Genomic DNA, 25051 nt, shown 5'->3' on the forward strand with positions numbered 1-25051 from the left:
TTGCTATAAAACACACTGTGTGTTAGTTAGCTGGGGTTTATCTGGGAAGGTGATGTCACTTAGGTGGTTTAAGGTGTGTGCACAGTGTTCAACACTTAGGCATGTGCTGATAATCAGAGAGATTGCAATACTCGCTGCTCATATTCCAATCAGGAGTTGAAACTCGAGTGCCTTCTAAAGGCCCTTATTTTGGACTTTTATTTGAATGAAGGCGTTTCAGGTTCTTAACCCAAGCTGCTGTGGGCTACGGCTTCCTTCAAAACCTGCTCAAAGGAAAAGTAGTGCGATCCCGATATAACTGCTGTTACACCCTGGATAAAGTCTCCGTGAACACAGTGAGCTATTTAGCCATTAAACAAGCCAGTGTTACACACGGAGTGGAATATCAGCACATGCCTACTGAACACAGTTCCTGAACAACCCAAACACTTCAATTTCTAAAGTAACAGTAAGCGATGCTGCATGCTAACACTATTAGCATTAGTAAAGGAGTGAGATGCTAAACTCAGAACGATGTGTGCTTAAAGCCTTACAAACTGCATGCTTTTTTTTTTAAAAAAAGCAAAACACCAAAATGCATTCTGGGTTTGTGTACCACGAGGGGCTGACCTCTTCAGGAGCTCATATTAAGCACTGGAATAAAGAACATTTCCATAAAATAAATAACAATAAAACACAATGAGGGCTCCAAACAGTGCATCAAGCCCAAGCAAACCCCGTTAACACAATTAACGCATTCAACACTCCCTGTTACTCCACACCATACTCGTTATACTCCGTCTTTCCTCTGGTTCGGTCCCAAACGCCAGAGTTCATCGCTACTCAGTGTTACACTAATATATAGTTTTTTATAATGTTTCAGAAGCAGGCTTGATGCACACTGGGCCTCAGGAACAACAACGTACTGAGTTTCCCACAGATATTACATCACGGCTGTCTCCCCTCACTCATGGAACAGGGTGGACTACCAAGGAGTCTTTAGCTTACTATTATAAAACACAAAGTATTGGCACCCATTTAAAGGGCACTCCATAGGTGGAAGGGTGCCATTACTTTGGGAAACCGTTTAATCCATAATATCCTACAGAAAACTCAGAGGAAACTAAGAGCAAAGTGAGTGAAAGCCCAGCTGCAGTGAAAGCCCAAAGGCCTGACCTTTACCTCTAATGGATCAAAGGTCAAAGGTCAGGCAGGAAGAGATCCTCACCTTCTGAGCACCAGAAAAGGCGTGATAGAAGCAGGAGACATACGTCATTATAGCCTTCTCATCCGGCCTGAGAGTACCAACGATATCTACAGCACAGCACAGAGAGAGAAGGGGGGAGGAAAGAGAAAGAGAGGAAGGGGGGAGGAAAAAAAAAATGGGGGAGGGGATGAAGAGAGATGCGGTGAAGCAAAGCAACCTGAAGGCAGTGTGTTCAGTATGCAGGTGTTTAGGAGATCAGCTGACAGTGAGGGATTTTATTGGCTCCTGAGCTGCAGCAGCCCCGCCCCACACCATGTAAAAGTAAAAGCCCTGTTAAAATCACCATTGTGACCCCAGGAGTGAGAAAGAGCACGTCCACATGAAAGAAAGCCATGCTGGAAAGAGCATAAGGGTCACGAGCGGTCTTAGGGGTCAAAGGTCAGGGGCGGTACCTTCTGTGCTCCAGAAAAGGCATGGTAGAAACTGGACACATAGGTCATTATAGCTTTCTCATCAGGACGAGCTGTGTTCACTATGTCTGTGGGGAAACACATGTTTTACACACACACACACACACACACACACACACACACATGCGCGCGCGCACACACCACATATTAAACATGCACACATACAGAACGAAGAGTTCATACCTTCTGCATCCAGCATCTTGGGAATGTCCAGGTATTTCTCAGCCACTTCAAAGGCATTGTTCAGATTGGTAACAGGATCATCCTACACACACACACACACACACACACCTCACTACAGCATTTCCATTGTGTTTTGTGTGTCTCTCTCCATCTGTGCTTGTGTGTTAGTCTGCATGTTGTGTGTCACCTTGCGCAATTTGTCATAGTTGATCAGTTCAGGTCTGTGTCTGTGGATGAGAGCATTAAAGGCCAAACCATCCTTCCAGCTAGAGGGAGAGATGGGGGGGGTTAATAATAATAATAATAATAATGACTAAAGAACTCCCTTTCCCATCATCATCAGACTCCTGAACAGCTGACAGGAATCTATAGCCATGGGCTACCTCCCTGTAAACTGTCCTTGACTGTTTACATTTGTTTGCACATTACTGCCCTTTTTTTCTGCTACGTCCGATCATTGCCTTATTTTTGTATTATACTGCCTATTTTGTACTATACTGGGTTTTTTTGGCTTTTATTTTGCACTACATTGCCTTTACTTTGTATCATTTCTTCTGCCAATTTATTTACTCGTAATTGTCATTCATGGTGGACAGCTAGCTAAGAATTTCATTGTGCAAGAGAACATGTCCTTACTGTGCATATGACAAACACTTTGAACAATAATAATAAAAATAACATGTTCCAGCAGTGGTCAGCAGGGGGCAGTGTTCCACACAGAATACTAGAGATTTGTGAGCGTCACAGTTCATTGCATTAAATCTGTGTCACTGACCATCAGAAGCTTAATTAAAAAAATAAAATTAACAATATTCCATCAACTCTACTGCTGTAGAGATTTTACATGTCATGTGTAACCAACTGAGATAAGTGCACACCAAGTCATTACACATGATGAGGGGGAAGTATTCCAGCGGGTTTATATTCACATCTGAAATCCCACAGTGCACTGATCGGCTCTGTGGAAAGGACTAGCGTGAGCATTCACAGACTATAAAAACAGGGTGCATGGTGTAGGGGAATAAAGCAGTACCTGATGTGGAAGTTCTGCACGTTGACATTTTTGTACGGAGCCGTTTTCCTCTGACACCACAACAACAAGCCTTCTTTAGCCGAGGTCTCTGTGTGAGAGACAGACAGACAGACAGACAGACAGACAGACAGACATGTTTACACTAATGACAGCAATGAAAAACACTAAGGTCAAAAGTATGGACACGACCATCACACTCCAAAAACTACAGGATTAATATGGACTACATAAAAACTCATAGCAACATGCACACATTAGAGGTCATGGTGAAATGCACACTTCACTTTCCCAGGGCTGTAGAGTGTAAACTGGATTAAACCAGTTCTGTTTAAGGATCAAGTCAGAGTGAGAGGGGCCCAGCACTGACATGCTAACATTTTATTAGCACTGTTAGCATGCTCCTGTTGCAGCTAGCCTGTCACTAATTTATCCACAACGTACATGGGGATTGTTTTCACTGCAGCGGCTTTCCACTCACTGCTTCCCCCGAGGATATAGCTTTTTTGGGGGGTGGGGGGGGTGAGTAATTGATTCCCATGGAAAAGTCAGATAAGGAATGAGAAGAGTGTGTGTGTGTGTGTGTGTGTGTGTGTGTGTGTGTGTGTGTGTGTGTGTGTGTGTGATAGATTATATATAATAAAATGTATGTATGTGTGCGTCTTACCCTCTACTGAGATGTCCTGGATGGCGAAGCGGAGGATGATGGTCCAGATCATACCGAGGGTCATCTTTACATTTCCATCAACAATTTCTACACCACACACACAGTTTAAACATCTTACTGCACTGTAAGAGGAGTGGAGCTGCTGTTGTGTTTAGTGTGGGTGTCAGAGACCGAGTGTGTGCGTTTTCCTGGTTACGGTTAAGTGAGTTTGCACAATAATGCAGCTACAACACCGGTGAATTAAAGCAGCAGGTAAAAATAAACATTTAAAAGCTCATGTATGTGTTGTGATAACCAGACTGTCACACCAGCATGAGCGAAGCTATTGCTCTCAGAGAGGACGACAGAGCGAGTGTGTGCACGTATGTGATGCTCAGAATGAGACAGAGGAGGCTGAATATTTTGCCAGCACATTGTAGAGAAGTCAACTATTTTATTTCAGCCAATCATAAAGAAGCAGAGAGCAGTGAGGGGGTGGGATTTATAGCCTCCATCCTCTGAGCCATCATTCCACAGAGTGCAATGCACAACACCACCACACAAGCACTTAGTATGTCCTACTCACATGGTGTGTGTGTGTGTGTGTGTGTGTGTGTGTGTGTGTGTGTTTACCCTCTGCTCCAATAGACACGAGTTTGACTCCTTTGCTGGCAATGAAGTCAAGCGCTTTGTTGACATTGTTGATCTTGTGGACTCTCATCTTCCCTCGCTCAGGTTTGGGTAACCTCTCACCTACACACACACACACACACACACACACTTAACTTTCCCAAAACATCAAATACATTCTGCTAATTCAACACATTAAGCTACAACACGTCACATCATGAACAACACACACAATCATGTAACATCACATTGCTATTAGACACTGCTCAGTGAACACTTAGCTCTAATTGGTCAGCTGAGGCCCTGGGAGGAGTATCCAACAGCACTGCAAGCTGGGAGATTAAACAGCGAGTGGGCAAAGCTTCAGCCTCACCTGAGATGACCTCGAGCAATAGCATGAGTTTCAGGCCATCTCTGAAGTCCTCCTCGATGTTCTCGATCTGAGTCCCAGCTTTACGCAGGTGAGAGTTACACCACGCTGTGAACGTCTGCAACACAGGAAGAAACATCAGACATGCGGAGGAACTACAGGCTGAGCAGGAAGTGACCTCAGACACGGGGAGGAGGTACAACTAATGAAACCGAATCCACAAAGAGAAACAGCTGATGTGTCCTAAATGCATCATTGCTTCCTATTCCACACAATGTAGTGCACTATTCTTGGTAACCAAGTGAGTGTTTATCAAATGTCCTCCTCATCATTACACACATGAGCACACTTCCCCTCAAGTGCATTATGGGAATTCTCCATCACGAACACTGACCTTGTGTAGCAGTGCATTGTGGGAATTCAGAGGAAAGTGGATGGAAAAAAAAAAGACCAGATGTTACAGCGTGGTAGGAAAATATTACATGGCCTTTTACACACACACACACACACACACACACACACACACACACACACACACACACACACACACACAAAGAGTTCATTGAGTTTTGTGAATGAGTCCCTTCAGTCTAGTTCAACAAGCACCCACCAGTGACAGACACACACGTGTACAGTGTTATTTGTCCATCAATTCCATTTACACGTTTAATAAAGACGCGCTTTTTTTTTTTAAAGTTATTAAAAGTAATAACGTGTAGAGCAAACGGCACCTTTCTGATGAACTCGCACTGCAGAACACTGTCTCACACACACACGGTATTGAGACCTATATCATCAGTATCTACAGGACAAAACGCAATGCAGAGTTTGGTGCCACTTTAATGTTTGGTGGTGAAGTCTGCGTTCTATTCAGATGTTCACTGCACATTCGACATTCTCTCCTTTCTCGAGAAATAAAAACACAAAGAACTAAATGCATTTCTCCCTTTGGAGTGGAAAGAGAACAAAGTAAAAACGAATACATTTTTCTCTTGTTAAACACAGGGCTGTACAGTAAAGGAGTCAGTAAGGGAGTGTCTAAAAAGTGCATGACCTGGGCAGCTATAGGAGCTTTTGGATCAAACAGTTCTAGGGACTCATGGAAAGGAACTACCCACTGAAGATCTCCAAGAACTACATACCTTCAAGGGCTTTCTGTTTGCATTCGCACCACTGATGGGAACACTGAAATGATGTGAGGTGGCTTGCTAGTGTGACATTAGCAGAAAATGCTCATGAAGATTTTTATATTTTGCTTAGACATTTTATGTTTTGCCAAAACGCCACCGTGTTTCCTCGGTCACAGATACACGTTATTAAGTCTTGACTTCACCACTGGTGAATTTGTCCTCCCCCCATTTTTTTTTTTTTTTTGAATGCTAAACATTAAGAGCTGTTTACGCAGCTAACTCATTACACTGAGTTTTAAAAATCCCAGTTGCTGGTGACGCATTGGCTCACGTTCGACAAATCACATCACTCAAAGTTCCTCTTGAGCTGGGAGAGAACCTACGCTGAAGTAGTAGCTAAAAAGTCCCTCACATACCCCTTTTTGTCCAACAGGGAACAGGCTGTTCTGATTCACACACAATTTAACTGTTCAGAGAGTTTAACCAAAAATAAGTTGACTCAGAACTTGAAAAGTTTGCTCAAAGCGAAATATAGCAGGTTTTTCCCCACACGACCCGTGACAGTGGGTGCGTCATTAGTTTGGAAAGGAAGCAGAGTGCAGCAATGGAGACTGCAACAGAAAAGGAGACGTCTTCAGTAAAAACGGAATGAAAAATATGCAATAACAGAAAAAAATCTCAGATAATCAATGCGCTCTGCTGTCTTGCTCTTACCGTTTACTCCTGTATAGGCCACACCCTCCGTTCATGACCTCCTCGATTACAACAGGTCTGCTCAAAACTGGTGAAAATGTGGGCTGGATCACAACCTGGCACCAAGAATCAATAAATCCTGAACAGAACCAGTTCAAGAACCTGTTCCCTGTTGGTCAAAAAGGGGTAACAACGTTCTAAGAACAACGATCATCCTCAGTTCCTGCAGTGCAGACAGGGAACTTCATACAGGTCTCAGAACCAGGAAAAAGTTCCTCCAGTCTGAAAGAGCCTTGTGTGAGATTTTACCAAGATTATAGTCGTCTACTTCATACGATACGTAACGTACTGCAGTGTAAGGATACGGTATGGACAGTGGGATGGAAAACTCACAACAAACAATTTTACACAAGAATACAGGTCATTTTAAAAAAATAAGCCATTTGCGCCAGTCACTGCCTTGTTGCAGAGACATTGCCGTGTGTGCATCTTTGTGATAAAGCAATCACCTCCAAAGGCTAAGCCAATGCCCGCCCACAAAGTAGTCATGTGATTTCCATGATTTGCATTCCCCTCCCCAAATCACCCACTGGTCACAGATAACGCGCACACGCAGCTACCCGAGAGCGGAAACTCGCGTCCGAAAATCACAATACACTTGCGATGAGAAGTCACCTGTGTGCGCTAGGCTTTAGTCTTAACTACTATAGCAAAATGAAGCCCGTCCTTAAAAAAAAAAAACCCACACACACACCCCAACTGAAACATTACACTGTAAACTGGGTTAAACGGTGATCAAATCAGTTCCTAATGTCACGTATTACAGAGTGGCCACACCCTACACAGGCATGTGCCCTCTCACACACAATGTCAGTCTTTTGAGCACATTCTCTCTCTCTCTTTCTGTGTCTCACACACACGCTGCTGAAAGCACATGTGTCGACATGACAGGGAGTGGCTGCACCTGCCAGGTAACAAACTTTTCAACTACCCAGCATACTTTATATAGCTCTGTGCGCGCACACTTGGAGTAAAAGACACACACACTACCAGTCAGTACCCCCTGATCCATGTATAAAATTTTATATTCTTCACACTGATTCTGTAGGTGCTTCTTCATTAACTATTCATATTAACCTAATTAATATGCATATCATTTCCTGGAGGTGGGGCATGCACAGCTACAGTCCCTGAGAAAGCCTACGAGCTCAAAGTCACGGTTCCATCCACACCATACCTGGATGTCAGTTTTACAGAGTTGTGATTTTAGGTGAAATACTGGAATGTGTTGTATGTGTAGTGTGTGTATGTGTAGTGTGCACGCGCACACACACTGTCCTACAGCCATGTTAGTGAGGAGAGGAAAGGTGTGTGTGTTTAGACTTCCTGTCTCTCTGTGGAATGCAGCGTGTCATTTGTTGATGTATTTATGCAGCTTCCTGTCATTGTGTAATTGTGAAAGGCTCCAGTTTCACCCTCATTGGCCACACACACACACACACACACACACACCACTACAGTGATATTCAGTTCCACATGGAGTTAGCGTCATCACTCACACAGACACCAGTTTATCCTGATCATCTACAAATCAGGTCAAGAGACATTACTACACACACACACACACACACACACACACACACACACACACACACACCTTTGTCTTCCATCCTCTTATTTATGCAGCTTAATAATTCCATTTTACTTTAAGATAAAATCACTGCTTGTATTAATCTGTTCATCTACACGTTTCTTTATGGACGTTCAATGTTCAGATCAACATTTCATCCTTTGTTTCATCTTTTCAGTAATACTCTGGTAAAACTGTACATGTACAGTTATAACAATAAAGCTTATTGAATTAACAAAGAGCGAGAGAGAGTCAAGAAGGTAAATGACAAGGATATGGTCACATCTCTCACAGCATCACTAAAAAGGACTGTTACAAAACCTCATTTCTGCAGCTGAGTGGAGCCACCTACCAACACGCTTACGACAAGCAACAGCCACTGAGGAATTTAAGATGGGACTTAATAACGTGCACACATGTACCTTGATTCAGGGGCCATTATTAAACTTTCCACTGGCCACCATGTGCCTGCAGCAGAATATCCCTACAGAGATCATCTGCAGTAGAAGAGAACAGAATCCTCAGAGGAAACTAATCCCACTAATGATGCCAGCTCTACAAGTCCCCAAGCCGAGTGTGGTGAAGCTCTGTGCATTGCTTTGTTTTAAAATAAAAAAAAAAATAAAAAAAAAAAGCCAGTCTCTACAGAGTTCAGATGAATAACTGCATCAGCAGACTTTAATACAGCACTCTGAACATCTGCAGATAAACACACACACACACACCTGTACCTTAAAGTTCCTTACACTACACTAATCCAGCTGCGTCTTACTTAAACTTTAACCGCTGAAATGACTCGTCACCGCTGCATTTCCTGTTCACACCCTAACCTTCACCTCTCCGTTAGGTGACTTGCACTTCCTGTTTCAGAGGTGAGGTTGTGTCAAAGCAGGACGTTCCACAGGAAGTGAACACAATCCTGCTCCAGAACACACACACACACATATATATCTCTGTTAGATGTGCAGAAGACAGTGTGCAGGTTCTCCACTGTAAAGAGCAAGGCCAGTGCTCGAACCTGATTCTAGTCTAAAGTGACCTCTAGAACATTTAGATGATCAGAGTGTGAAGTTCTAAAGAAGCAGAGAAATGAAAGAGCACAGCAGAACACTTCCTGTCTGTAGAGGTCTCATACTCGGTGCTGTGGTGAATCCGTGTGCTGGGGGTCGTGTGTGTGTACACACACGTGCAAGTGGTTTAACACTCACTCCAGAGTTCACAGTGACTCAGACAACCACATGGTTATTAACACACACACACACACACACACACACACACACACACACACACACACACACACACAGCATGATTATTCTGAAACCCACTCCCTCCCACACAGTCATCAGAACCCTAAAGAGGTTACACTCAAGTCTCCATCAACGAACAGTTTATAACTTCAACAAAACAGAATTCCTGTTAAACTATAATGAATTTCCCGTGACTCTACAGAACACAGTTATAGAAGTGAATTATTTATAATCGTGCTGCGTTAGCACCCAGATGGGGACGGATTCCATTTAGAGTCTGGTTCCTCTCAGGGTTTCTTCATGTCATGTCAGTTTTTCCACCGCCATCACCACAGGCTTGATCATTAGGGATAAATTTATTAATTCACATGTTTAAAATCTATATCTGATTTATATTTCTGTAAAGCTGCTTTGTGACAATGTCCATTATTTAAAGTGCTATAAAATAGAATTTAACTGACAGTGAGTGAGCAAGAGAAGACTCCTGGAACATCTGACCAATAATCTAATGCATCGTGATGCACACTGAACATGGTCACCTCAAAGCGCCACAGGTTCGTGGACGTGTGACCCTGCATGCGTGTGATTTTTTTTTTTTTTTTTGAAAGATGCAACAATAAGCTGAATAACATGGCAGCATTAAGTTTCTTCTCACATCCTCACACTGAATGTTTCACTGAGGCAGACTTAATTTCACACATGTTGATCACACCCGAACTCTGATAGGACGGGGAAAAAAAACACACACACTGGTCGTCGTGGTATAACTACTAGTGCGCAGTAGGGTGCATCAGTTGCCCTCACTTTCATAAAATCTGATGCATTTGTGTTTGGGTGTTCCTTTTCACCAATAAAGACATCCTGTACAATTTTTTGACCTTATTCAAAAGTCTAACGGTGGCACCATGAGGTTCATTTTTTGCCAAAAAAAAACAAACAAACAAAAAAACCATACGTTTATTTTATGTTTTCGCGTAAGGTTTGAATCACAATGTTGAACTCCATTTATTGATTTCTTGTGACCCAGAGATCATGTTAAGAACATTTGCATTGAATAGATAGTTTTCACTGACGTCACGGCATTCTGGGGAACACCCTCCAGCCGCCATCTTGTGGGGCAAACAAAACGGACCATCGCCATTACCGGCTACGTTATCTCGGATGAATTTATAAAGTTATATATAGTCAGTTTTCTAAAATAAAGATCAATGTCGGCAAAATCAAGCAAACGGAAGTATATGGATACATTGGACGACATCTCATGACAACGGTATGCAGCCAAACTGGCCTTGATTGGGGGAATTGACCCCTACGAAGTGGACAAAGATGCATTTTCAAGTGACTTATGCAGGGCTGCCATCCATATCGTACCCTGATAGTTCACTATTTCATGAATAGTAAAAGCGCCTACACACTTGACGACCTCAAAGCATACAAGTCGCTGGAGTCATACGATTATTTTGTCTGTGGCTGGGTCCGTGAAGTCCACCATATAAAAACAAGTGACCGTCGTGTCCTAATTACAGCCAAGGTATGGAAACATTGGAATTTTAGAGCTCTCAACACTGCATATAAATATGTGCGTATGTGTGAGTATAATATCGAGTTGATTTAAGACAAATTTTACATCCATTAGTGGTATTACAGTACCATATCAGTATAAACGTTGTAATACAATTAACTGGTATGTAGGTTTGTTACATTGTGTTTGTTATGATAAATATGACAATTTATAGGCCAGTAATAATCATACGTTTGCAGCCTTGTACCGAGCGATATTAAGTGTATATTACAATGTAAACGTACACTCAGCGGTTCCAGTTAGGCATTCTCCAGAGATTGTTTAGACGATGTTTTGGTTTCCAAAAACAAACAAACACAATTGTTTATTTAAACAACTTACCACTTATAAAATAATCGGAGCAGACTTTGCTGTGTTTGGAAGGCTGATAATCCTTGCGGTTGATTCTCGCAAGCCATAGATTTCTCCTTTGTATGCCGAGTTTGTTTGTTTGCTCGCCTTCGTGCTCCCATACAGTGGGAATTCCATAAAAGCGCCACTTGACGTCATCATCTGACCTATTACGACAGCCGTGAATACAACAGGTGTGCACCACTGCTAGCTTTAAATAGCCTGCTTGGGTTCTTTTGAAGAATTTGTACTCGCGTGTTACAATGTGTGCTCAGTGACCCGTACGGTAAGCTTGACCCGCAAGATGGCTGCCACTAGGGAATCCCCGACTCTGTGACGTCATGTGAAAACTATGTATAGGGGCTAGCATATGCATAGGCAGCAAGCTTAAAACCAGGGTTATAACACATAGATAATGCTAGTGACACCCTAAAATAAACCTCCAAATATTTTTAGACATTCTAGACATACTGTCTACAGTATCTAATGGCCCTTTTCCACTACCCTTTTTCAGCTCACTTCAGCCCGACACGGCTCGCGTTTCGACTACCAAAAACCAGCACGACTCAGCTCGCTTCAGCCCTGCTTAGCCCCTAAAACTCGCACCGTTTTGGAGTGGGGCTGAAGCGAGCCAAGCCGTGCCGAGTGAAGTTGGGGGCGTGAGCAGACACTCCCCTGTGCACTGATTGGTGAGGAGGAGTGTCCTCACATGCCCACACACGCCCCGCGAGCGCGCTGGGATCTGTAAACACCGCAAACCCGGAAGGAGAAGAATTACGAATTACGAGAATTATGAAGCCTTATGCGCCTCGCCTCATCTATACGCTCTTGCCAGTATCTGTTGGCGTTGTCGGTGACAACAAGCCACAGCACCAAGACCAGCAACACTAACGACTCCATGTCCTCCATGTTTATTGTTTACTATCCAGGTCGTGAGACTACCGCTTAAAAGATCACTGAGGTCACTGTTTGCGCTGCTTAACGACATCACGTGACGTCCACCCACTTTTGGTAACTCCACCCAATGTGTTCACCCACTTCCAGCCAGCACGGTTCAGCGCGGTTGTAGTCGAAATGCAACTCCAACAGCCCCGCTCAGCTCGACTCAGCACGGCACGGCTCAGCCCGACTCAGCCGCGTTTGTAGTGGAAAAGCGGCATAAGATATTTGGTATACTCTATAAGGTGCCATAATGTTTCATGAAAAGAGATTGAAACTTTGTCATAAAAGTCATAAAATAGCAGCTTTTTCCATAACTTTGAGCTCCTGGTGCCACCAGTAAACTTTTGAATTTTGTCAAAATATTTCACCCAGTGTGTTTTCTCTTACCAAAAGGAACATAAAAACAAAAATGCATCATGATCGGAGGAACACTTCATTTTTAGGGGGCAACCGACACACCCTAGTGCGCAGGTGTAGATTACAGTAAGGTGGACAAGTTCCATGGTGAGGAGAATGTCCTTTGATAACACCAGAAAGAAGCCAATCGAAAGACCCTAGAAAGCAGAACCGGGTTCTCCTGAGGTCAGACAAAGGGGTTACTGAGGTTACTATACAGATTAGCACATGGTCATTTTACACCACATTCCAGAACAAACACTGAACCAGGCAAAGCAGGAACTAATGGAACCCAGGGTTCTAACGAAACCAGTATGGGGTCAAAGCGAGCACATCATTACACACAAGCTCAGAGACATGACCAGATTTCTGAAACGCTCTGTGTTCATTCGTGTTCAAGGTTATACACTGAATTGCTTGTCCAGCGTGTGACAGTGCTGCTAACCCCACCCACCAGTACCATCAGATCCTGTTGTGTTGAAGAGCTGCAGGTTTGTTTCTAGTGGGTGTGGCCTGATGAACAGCCTCAACCAATCATTGTAGAGTTTACTGTATAGTTTACACACATCTAGGGCTGCAACAACTAATCGATTAAATCGATTAAAATCGATTATTAAAATAGTTGGCAACTAATTTAATAGTCGATTAGTTGGGTCTACATTATCATACACATAAGTGCAGTTGCTACTCCCTAATGTGGGGGCAGTAAAGCACCATTAAGCTGGATACCGACCGCCGTAAAAGAAGAAGCAGGAGAAGCGAACCAATGCCGTGCTTTGTGTAGCTCACCTGGAAGAAGCGTTTGAAAAATGGCGGAGGAGGCTAACGTTAGTAGAGAGAAAAATGTCCAACCCAAGTCATCAAAAGTATGGGAGCACTTTACATTAACGCCTTCAAAGAACAGCGTTAGGTGCAAAATGTGCAGAGTTGATCTCGCGTGGCACGGAAGCACAACATCGCTGAATGAGCACCTGAAGAGGAAGCACGTTGGAGCCATGGGTGAAGGAGATTCACGGTAAGTTAACGTATTACTTATCCATCAACAAAACTGGAGAAAACAGACAGAGAGCATTTCTGTCCATTAAGTTTATTTTTAAATTGGCCTGAAATCGTGCGTTTGTCCGTCAAAACGGACCCAAATCTGCCGGAAACTGTAGATATATTTGACGATAATTAGCTGAAATTAAGTCAGAGACACAGGTGGATAACATGACTTTGTGAAGTTTTTGGATTATTTTATGCAATTATTCAGGGACAGTTTAACGCGAAACTAAATAAGCAAATCCGTTACAGTCCATGAAACAGGAAGTATAAGGATGAGGAAAAAACAGTTTAAATCGGGAAGCTGTGCACATTTGCGCAGTCCTGCCGCTCAGGCTGCACAAATGTGCGCAGCTTCCCGATTATTGTCAGCACATGACAGCATTACCCAATGTTCATTTGTTTTTCATTACAGTTATTTAAACTGTTCACCATCTTAAAATTCAAGACATCAATAGGATTTTGTTTGACAAAACAATATAAAGAAATGGTGGTTGCACTATATAAAAAAAGATTTTGTTTTATGTGATTTTTATTTTCTTTACATTAATTCAGCTGCTACAAAATATTTTTTTTTTTTTGTACTCAATGTAGCATACATTTAATTTTTTCATGAGTTGGAAACAACTTTTGAACAAAGACAGTTTGGTTAATTAAATAAAATGCTGGAAATCAAATTTTGCTTTTTTCCTTTTTATCCGATTAATAATCGATTAATCGAAAAAATAAATCGATAGATTAATCGATTATCAAAATAATCGTTAGTTGCAGCCCTACACACATCCACATGATAGTGATTGCAAGCTGTGAGTAAATTAGGGGCATCAGACCCCCCCCCCCAAAAAAAAAAAACCCAGCACACACACCCTGACTCCCCCCCCACACACACACACACACTGCAGCCAAATCAGCTCCCTGTATTTCACTAACTTACACAACACTGATCAGAGACACTCATTTAAATGTGTGTGTTCCACTCAGAAAAGGAGAGACACAGTTAGCGTGTGCGCGCCTGAGCGAGTCAGTCCGGTTTACTCCTCCACATTGTCACTAACTGCCACTTCCTTTCTGTTGCTCACACACTTTTTCCTTATAAGGTAACAAGTTCAGCAACCATCACGCAACAAAACACACATGCGTGCGCGTGCACTTCAAAAAGCATGTGATCAAAGGGCACACCTTTCAACCTACACCCACCCTGAAATAACAGTTATATCCACTGTGTGTGTGTGTGTGTGTGTGTGTGTGTGTGTGTGTGTGTGGCAGTGGAATGTGCCCCCCCCCCCCAACAGTGGAATAGCCAGAGAGTGAGAGAGAACCCAGGCGCCGTCTCTCTCTGTCACTTCCTGAAGAGAAGATAAGGGACAACACACACACACACACACACACACTTCCAAGTTATGTTCCAGTCAGGTTTGTTTGTGTTGGTGCGTGTGAGAGATTAAAAGTGAGGCAACTAACAGAATTTTCTTTAAAATGAAAGGTGGTGTGCATCACACCAATCTCAGTTCTGACACACACAGCTCTAGTGACCAATGAAGGCATGTGGCACTAACAGCAGGTTGCAGTGTGCACTTTTAAGTGTCCTTAGCTGTTAGCAGTGACCGTGAATGATTCATGGAGATTAAATAAACACTGTTAGGCGTGTGTGAGCGCATGTGTAGCTGTGTTTACTCACCAGTGCATTATGGGTAAAGAACACAGCACAAAGTAAGTGCCCGATGTCATGTGATTCCGTACAATCAGAGCAATAGGACATGGGCATACTGAAACACTACAGCAACACACACACACACACACACAATTACCTGTGAGAGGTGACAATCACTCTGCGCAAGACAGCAGTGTGTGAACGAGAGAGCACTGTGTGTGAGGTCAGGTTTATAGTTCTGCATTAAGGGGCTTTTGAGTCATGATGTACAGCGGGGGATCATGGGTAACCACGGCATGCAGAAAGACACTGATTGGTTGGCTGGGAGGCGTGTCCGACTGCACACAGAAATGGTTTGATGATGCTGGGACATTCTCCTGTAAGTTTTAATTAGATTCAGATTAATTGTAATACCATTCAAAACACAGATAAAGTGTAAGCAAAAAATTCTCCGTCACATCCAGAGCTTTCCATCTTCTGTAGAGGAGCGCATGCTCTGGAACTGCTCAGTGTCGTCTGTGATCATCCTTAAAATAGCTGGAGACAGAAACTGAAGAAACAGTGTGTAAATCTCCATGTAAACAGACCAGGTGAGTTTCTGGACCAGGCTTGTCGTACTAGAGTCCGACTCGTGCCCTAGTTTTAAGGACTCGTGACTCGGACTCGTGCATTAACTGCATTCGGACTTGTAAATTGGAAACGACAACTCAGATTTTTCTCTTTATTTTGTAACATGCCATAATAATTTGGCATAAGATATTTATAGCTACATTAATTTTTGTATGAATTTTGTGGAGGTGTCAGACCTGCGCACCTTGGCACGTGCATCAGACAGACTGTCGGGTGCGCTCCGGACTGCACGAGTGCCAAGCAGACTCTCGCGTTAATCTGTGTGTACCTAAGGAGGTTGAATTGACAACCTTATTTTTATTTATATATAAATAAAAGAAAAAAAGCTCACTAATCCTGAGGGAAATTCTTGTGCCAGAAGTTGCTCTATAACAGTACAATATACAATACAGTACAAGTTAAAATAATAATACAGCTGGAGGGGGAAAAAGTAGGTAACAAGGACTGCAAGAAATAAATGCCTAAAAAACAGCATCTAACAGAATAGAAATACCGTAAGTGACATAAGGGGAATGGAAAAAACCCCAGTGCCTCAATGGTTAGCATTCCAAAGGTAGAATTAAAGGGAAGTTATGTAAGAAACTAACCCAATTGTGAAAGTAAATATTGCACACATCTTGGGGAACGAACAAAAAGTTATTTATTTACATCAGTTCAACTTCCTTGGGCACACACACATCAAAACCTCTCTCTCTCTCGCACACAGTGTTAGAGGTGCAGAAATTTGTCTCATTTATGAGAAGTCGATAATCACTCACCTTATGGAGTTAAATTTGATTAAAATGTTGTGATAGCGTGACATTGCGATATCCATACGTGATTCCAGACCATCTTGAAATAGATTCATAATGTTTTTCGTATATTTATTTAATAAGTAACTATGTACTTGCAATGTACAAGAAAAATAACTGAAGACCGGCAGCAGATTCAACCTCAGTCTCCCCCGGCGACCGAGTCCCTCGGAGGCGCAGCGCAGTCCGTGTATTCGGCCGTGAGCGAGTCGCTCTTTGTTGTGAACGAGTATTCCAGGTCTCTCGTAAATTCAGAGCAAACTAAAGGACTACCTGGGCTACAGTGATGTTCAGGAAAACCACGTTAACTTGATAGATCTTAGGAGGTAATTAATTAGAGACACTCTTGGCCTTTAGAGGTTTTCGGGAAACCCACCCCTGGATTGTTTACCTGTCTTCACTTGTATTAATAATCGCACCTTCTGCACTTCCATCCGTCTCCCAACCATCTCTGACAGAATACTTCACACTCCCTGACAAAGAGAAGTGCATTCACCTGTTCATACGTCATTCAGGAGCAAACTAATGTTCATGGCACTCAAACAGCCACCAACAAATGGTGCGGTTGGCGTGTCGTTCTGATCTGACTTGACTCAGATCAATAGTGGACTCCCCTCAATTTTTTTTAATGACTTGGACTTGAACACTGGGGACTCGAGACTGGACTCAAACCCAAGGTTTAGTGACTCGACTGCAAAACTGTTCTGAACACCAGCAAGTTTCCCCGCATTTCACTTTTCACACAGTGAGACAATCATGTTACTCTATAACAAATTTGCAGAACAGTAATCAAGTCTAATTATAAACAGTGGGAGTCTTTATAACGACTGTACCTTATTATAATGTCCAGTTTATTCCTGCAGGATCTCACTTTACTCTCTAACACACACCAGATAAAACAGTGTTGTGATGTAAACCACAGCAACTCCGTAAGCCTCGTCATTCAGCGAGGGACAACGGTGGATTTAAATACTAGACATACTGAAGTGTGTCGATGTCGGTCTCTCCCTCTCTCTCTCACAAGTTAAACTCAATTCACTGTGTTCATAATTAAACCACACGAGGTTCCTTTCTCTCAGCACTTTACACATCATTGTGTCTGTTCTATCCTCACAGTGGACACAGGTGCAGGCAGCACGGTGGTGTAGTGGTTAGCACCGTCGCCTCACAGCAAGAAGGTCCGGGTTCGAGCCCCGTGGCCGGCGAGGGCCTTTCTGTGTGGAGTTTGCATGTTCTCCCCGTGTCTGCGTGGGTTTCCTCCGGGTGCTCCGGTTTCCCCCACAGTCCAAAGACATGCAGGTTAGGTTAACTGGTGACTCTAAGGCTACGTTTACGTTAGACCGTATCTGTCTCGTTTTCTTCGCGGATGCACTGTCCGTTTACATTAAACCGCCTGGAAACGCCGGGAAACGGGAATCCGCCAGGGTCCACGTATTCAATCCAGATCGTGTCAGCTCCGGTGCTGTGTAAACATTGAGAATACGCGGATACGCTGTGCTGAGCTCTAGCTGGCGTCTCATTGGACAATGTCACTGTGACATCCACCTTCCTGATTCGCTGGCGTTGGTCATGTGACGCGACTGCTGAAAAACGGCGCGGACTTCCGCCTTGTATCACCTTTCATTAAAAAGAGTATAAAAGTATGAAAATACTGCAAATACTGATGCAAATACTGCCCATTGTGTAGTTATGATTGTCTTTAGGCTTGCCATCCTTCCACTTGCAAGTGGTAAGTGATCTGCGCTGGGATCACACACACAGCGGCTCAGTCCCGAATCACAGCTTGTTCACTTCACTCGCGCGCTCTGTGAGCTGCGCAGGGCCGGAGTACGCACCCTCCAGAGGGCACTCGCTGTTCAGGGCGGAGTGATTTGGAGCGCAGGATGCCTGCGGAGCCGAGCGTATCCGTGTATTGGTGTTGCTGTGTGCACGCGAATCGTGTATTGGTGTTGCTGTGTGCACACTAATCGTTTTAAAAACGTTAATCTGATGATCCGCTGATACGGTCTAATGTAAACATGGGCTAAATTGAGCGTAGGTGTGAATGTGAGTGTGAATGGTTGTCTGTGTCTATGTGTCAGCCCTGTGATGACCTGGCGACTTGTCCAGGGTGAACCCCGCCTTTCGCCCGTAGTCAGCTGGGATAGGATCCAGCTCGCCTGCGACCCTGTAGAACAGGATAAAGCAGCTACAGATAATGAGATGAGATGGACACAGCTGACTCCACCCATTCCACCATCACCACGCCCATCTGTGGATTGATTCAAAACAACTAATGACAGTCAGGATTTCCTGAAAGCTCTGATATTACAACACTGATATTTCTCCATATAGAACAAACACACATGATATTGTAGTTTCCCTATGCAGCTGCATATACACACGCTGACACACGGCGCTCTGAATCATATAGAGTGCAGTCTAATACGCCGACACAGGACAATGAGGAAATGACTAGCCATAGTGACCACAAACTTCCTCATTTCAAGCAGCATTAACAGACCACAACACACACACACACACACACTTCCGTTTCTCTAGAGAAATATTTGTGCTGTTCCACTCCTGAGTAACCCTGAGTCATGGTTGTTTGGGCTGGATCCCAAACCCACTTCAAATAAAGAACTGCGTGTGTATTAACACACAATTCATTACAAACATGTTCAGTTTTCAATCACAGGCTGACGTCGTTCCCCGCCCTGCCCCCACTCTCCCCTGAACAGTGACTTGTCAAGACTGACACATGGTCATGTAGCTCATTTAGGCCAAGTTTACATTAGACCGTATCTGTCTCGTTTCCTTCGCGGATGCACTGTCCGTTTACATTAAAACGCCGGGAAACGGGAATCCGCCAGGGTCCACGTATTCAATCCAGATCGTGTCTGGTCCGGTGCTGTGTAAACATTGAGAATACGCGGATATGCTGTGCTGAGCTCTAGCTGGCGTCGTCATTGGACAACGTCACTGACATCCACCTTCCTGATTCGCTGGCGTTGGTCATGTGACGCGACTGCTGAAAAACGGCGCGGACTTTCGCCTTGTATCACCTTTCATTAAAAAGAGTATAAAAGTATGAAAATACTGCAAATACTGATGCAAATACTGCCCATTGTGTAGTTATGATTGTCTTTAGGCTTGCCATCCTTCCACTTGCAAGTGGTAAGTGATCTGCGCTGGGATCACACACACAGCGGCTCAGTCCCGAATCACTGCTCGTGCACTTCACTCGCGCACTCTGTGAGCTGCGCAGGGCCGGAGTGCGCACCCTCCAGAGGGCACTCGCTGTTCAGGGCGGAGTGATTTGGAGCGCAGGATGCCTGCGGAGCCGAGCGCATCTGTGTATTGGCGTTGCTGTGCGCACGCGAATCGTGTATTGGCGTTGCTGTGTGCACACTAATCGTTTTAAAAACGTTAATCTGATGATCCGCTGATACGGTCTAATGTAAACCCCACCATAAACAGGAGCAGCACTGCTGCGTTTCCTGCTGACGCTATTGATTTGATGTCACTCCCTGAACTCGGAGTTTAGAAGACAGACCCGAGCACCAGAGAAGGAATTCCAAGTCAGAGGGCATGGTCTTTGTCTTTTCCTGGTTAGAGGTCAAGAATTACAGCCTCAAGTGTAGCGCAGCATGACAGAGCACGCTGGTGATGCGCTTCCATCACCAAAAAAGGAATCATCTGCCAATAGCACCACCCACCCTGCAACCCTCAGGCACCATGAGAAGGCTCTTCAGTAGCTTTCAAGCAACACCAACCCCACTCCCCACTCCAACCTCAACAGGAAGAGGCTACGGAACATTGTTACAGTGCGTACGCTCCCCTCCGTCTGATACGCAGATACACAAGTTTCCTGTTCTGGACACCATTTTAATAACTCCAACAGAACAGATGTGTAGAATACACACTCGCAGTTATGCACTCACACTCGCTCTCACTGTGTGTACATGAGCCACAAACAGGTACATCATATCAGCCTTCTGCTTTATCTTAAATCCTCTGTGTGTGTGTGTGTGTGTGTGTGTGTGTGTGTGTGTGTGTGTGTGTGTGTGTGTGTGTGTGAGAGAGAGAGAGAGAGCACGATGTGAAACACAGAACCATACACTTCCTTCACAGAGAACATCCATTTTACAGGAGTCAAAGGTCAGAGTTTTACAGGCCTGTTGGACACACTGCATTCCTCAGACACTCTACTCAATACACATTTACCCAACACACACACACACACACACACACACACACACACCTTAGTGACGATAGAGAGAACTAAACCTTCACAAATGAGGTTGCACTTCACTACAGTTGATGCTGACAGGACGGCGCTCACCGCCACAAGTACAACAAGTTTTTCACATGTAAGAAAACATGAGCGATGTGTCAAAACATCTCGCAAAAGCCCATCACACTCTGGAGCTCACCATCTAGTGCACTACTCTGAGTGCCCGTTTTCAGACAAGGGTTAGACAGCTGTCAGACAAGCAAAGACATAAGACTGTTGCCATGGCAACAATCTCAAACAATGTCGTAATCTGTCCGTCCAGCCACCTGTCTGTCACTCTGTTGATCCAACGTTCTATTTTCCTGTCTGTCTCATGGTCAGTGTAACTATACTTACTTGTCTGCCTACCTGCCAGTCCCATAATAACCCGTGTGTGATTAGACCACATGGTGAACAGTCACAGTAAACGTCCTCACTGTCTCTCACACATGCACTTTTAAAGTGTGCGCATCAGCACAAACAGCACGTCTCCCTTCTCCTCCCTCTCGGAGGTGCAGTAATGACCGGTATAATAAAACACTACCAGTGACTTCATACCCCCCTCCCTCCCACACCTTCCTCTTACTCACACTTATGACATCATCTGTCCATCCTCAGTCCGTCAGTCATATTCAAGATAAAAAGATCACTATATATACAATAATATAGTGCCCAGACGTAACCACCCACACACACACCCTTCAGCTGTGTTACATTGAGGTGTCGGCTCCTTCAGCAGTCAGGGAGAGCGAGGGTGTGAATAACGTGGACAGTGTGAATGCTGCTCACAGGAGTTTGCATGTTAAATGTTGGTTAGAGGTTTGACTGGCCTGCGGTTTGTTCATCACGACATGCAAAGCACCGTGGGAAACTACTCTGGTATCAGCACATCAATACACACACACACACACACACCAGGAAGACCACACATGTAACACTCATCAGTCTTGGTCTGTCCATCTCAGTAACTATCCGCGTGTCTCTGGTGGACTTTGGGCTTTTTTGACAGTGAAACTGGCCAATAAATGGATAGGAAATGCTAAATCATTGTTAAAATCATTTTACACAAAAAAACAACTTAATGTACATATCTGTCAATGTGAGACTCATTTAACATTTCAGCTGAGACTGATGCGCATCCCTGAATTTTTTTTTTTCTGTGTGTGAAAAGTGAACTTCCATGCATAAACAAAATACACTATTACAATAAATGCATAAATGTTTTACAACGCACAATGTTAATTGGGTGAAACCACTCCAATCAATCAATGCACGAGCTGGTGCGCATGCCCGAGACTGGCACTACAAAGCAACCCCAGCCTCCGTCGTTCGGGTCCTTTGACCCAGGAACCCGCAAGTCCTGCAGTAAACAACCACAGGGAAGCAACGGGAAAATGCGGCTCTCGCCTACACAATCACAGATACGTAAAATAAAAGACCTGAACTTAACTAGTGTGTGTGCTGTTATATGATTACTGTAACTGTGTATGGTCAGAAAAGGCAAAAGATCAGCATAACCGTTGCACAATAACGCTACAAACACCCGCAAAGTTATTTAGCTGCTGGCGAGCTGCAGCGTCCAGCGTTACTGTGCGTCAGTATGGTGTAATGTGGTGCCGTGTAGTGTAATGCAGGGATAGACCTCAATCTGCACAGCTCTGGGTCACAATCTGTACACAGCCAGCCGGATGGTTTTCTACTGCAATCGCGTGGCCACTTCAGGTCGCCCCATATGCATTCGTTTAATGGTCTTCTGCGTGTTAAATAGTTACAAAATTATAAAAAAGCAAATACTTTATGATTTATTTGGTGTACACTGATGAAGTTACTTTTTTTTTTTGGCCAAAGGAAGGGCAGCGGGCCAGAATTATAGCGTGGCAGTGCGCCACTTTAAAAGCACCCGTGGAGAACACCGCACTTACTCACCACAGCTACACAGAGCCTAATTGCTGAAGACAAACCTGAACCATTTCACACACTAAACCTTACACGCCTTGTTTTTTTTTTTTTATAGGAGTGTGAAGAGTTCTCAGAAATACTTTCAGCAAACATGAGACAACATGTCTGAGCTCACATGAGTGTACGTGCGTGCACACACACAGAGGAAGGGGTTTACTACACTTCAGTTCTGCAGTCGGCGTATCAGACGCTCGCTGGCCGTGGTGTGAAAATTGTGCATGCAGACGCTCAAAGTTTCCAAATGAGTCATTGCTTAACTCTTGCATATTTTCTATTGTGAATATGGTCATTAAAAAGCTTATAATCTCTGCTTTCCAAAGAAATGTATCTGGTTAAGATCTATTCAGTACTTTGAGAGTAACAGCAGGTTCAACAGAGTTAAAACTCTGCTCGTGGGACGTTGGGAAACTGCTGGCGCTTTTCTTTCGGAGTCACGGGAAAGTGGTCAGGCTCTGTCTGTCCTGATCAGTTTCCCACTGGATCACTCGTCAATATCAATCAGATCAGTTTTATAGGGATGTTCTCTTGCTCTCACTGTTTCTGATGAAGGATTCAGCAAAATTTCCCTCTGCTAGTTTTGATGTTATGATTCACGGGAGACTTTGAAGTGAGTTTTCATAGCTTTACCCACTTATTTTTTCAAATGAAACTGATTCCTGTAAATAAATATTTTAGAATATAATGAGTTGTTTTGATGAAAAATATTGAGCTCTTAGTAGTCAGAATGAGATTTGGGGGGGGGGGGGGGGGGGTCCAGAAACGCAAGTGTCAATTTCAGTTGAGTTAACGTGAATTGTTTATGGGATGTTGCTCACACACTTTTTCGAGGCTAGCTTTGAAAGCTGTGAATATTAACCGAAATAATTTTTTCGCGGTCCAGTCTCCATCAAATCCTGCGCTCCGATTGGCTGGCGAGCAGGACGGACCCCAGTTACGTACCTCTGGCGACTCGCTCATTCACAACAAACATAATAGCATTTTTTTGTCAACATCTCTTTTTTTTTTTTTAAATAAGATTTATTGATAAGAATATCAAAAATCTTATGTTTGCCAGCATTTCTCAGGAGAATAGCATTATTTTACATCATGGATGGCGATAATGACAGTCTTCACAGCGAAAGCGAGTTTTACTCCCCTGAGGAAGAAGAAATAAAAGAAAACATTTCAGGAGAAAGCTAAAAACCTCTAACTGTTGCTAACGCTGAGCAAAAACATGGCTGAATCCTCAATGACTCAATTTTGTATAAATAGGGGACGACATAGGCGGCAAACTGTAGGGTTTTTTTTCCTGTGATGGAAGTGCACTTGTATACCGAGGAGGAAGCCATTTGCATTACAGCCATGAATGAGGATTCAAAATGGCGGCTCGGTTTTCCCTTTCGGGCGCTCTCGTTTTCTGTTAGAATTTGGTAAAGAAAAAATATATATATTATTTACCAGCTTAAGGTCGGTCCATATGGTGAAATACTGCGACCTCGGCCTTGAATACGGACCTCGGCCCAGAGGGCCTCATTCAGTACTTTCAAGACCTCATCACGGTATTTCACGATACGGACCTCCCAGCTGGTAAACATACACACACAATAAATATATATATATATATATATATATATATATATATATATATATATATATATATATATATTCTCTTTCATATAAAAACACTAGTAGGCCCTACTGAGAAATACAAAGGCCTATAGAGCATGAACAAGGGATTAGAAATAATCTTTTATTACTTTATTTTGATAGAGAATGGTAGATGTGAATGATATTTAGTGCTTATTTATGCAGATTTTATAATTAACATTGACTTCTTTGTGATGTATAAATGAGAGTCAAGATCAGCTTTATACTGCACAAATAAAGCCATTTGATGAAACTGAGTATACTGATTTACCTAATTAGCATAATTAATACTATTTGCATAATTGTTTTTTTTACTAATTTTTAAAATTTGTATTCAGTATACACCCATATATGTGCTGCCAATTTCCATGTAAATATCTTGTAAAATAGAAAAAAATTAAGAAAAATCATTTGATCTCATTGGTTAATGAGGCCCATTTTGGACCATGTGATCCTCATACAGAATATTATGGCAGTTTTCTAAAAATTAAGCTGTTTTTTCAATCTTTGATTTGTAAGATCTCAAGAACGGATAAACATTTTAATTCTGTAAAAAGTCTGTTGTTCTGCATTCGACTCTGAATTCAGTGAGTGCAGTTTCAAGCAATTTGGACTGAATTTGAACTTTCA

At 43.3% G+C, this 25051-nt stretch overlaps 1 protein-coding gene across 2 annotated transcripts in view; it reads right to left on the bottom strand.

The window, feature by feature from the left end:
- The window catches only part of LOC132871946 (alpha-actinin-4), a 36675-nt gene that overhangs the window by 9294 nt on the left and 2330 nt on the right, over positions 1-25051 (bottom strand). Inside the window, exons 2-8 of one of the 2 annotated variants that reach the window (XM_060906598.1) lie at positions 4519-4633; positions 4149-4268; positions 3537-3623; positions 2873-2960; positions 2027-2105; positions 1840-1921; positions 1208-1293 (exon numbers count right to left, since the gene is read on the bottom strand). In XM_060906598.1, the coding sequence (XP_060762581.1) occupies positions 1208-1293; positions 1840-1921; positions 2027-2105; positions 2873-2960; positions 3537-3623; positions 4149-4268; positions 4519-4633 (657 nt within the window). Of the gene's footprint in view, positions 1-1207; positions 1294-1638; positions 1725-1839; positions 1922-2026; positions 2106-2872; positions 2961-3536; positions 3624-4148; positions 4269-4518; positions 4634-25051 lie in introns of both variants that reach the window. The other variant, XM_060906597.1, reaches the window with a different exon arrangement.

The sequence above is a fragment of the Neoarius graeffei genome, chromosome 23 (genome assembly GCF_027579695.1).
Source record: "Neoarius graeffei isolate fNeoGra1 chromosome 23, fNeoGra1.pri, whole genome shotgun sequence".
In the NCBI taxonomy this organism is placed as follows: Eukaryota; Metazoa; Chordata; class Actinopteri; order Siluriformes; family Ariidae; genus Neoarius; species Neoarius graeffei.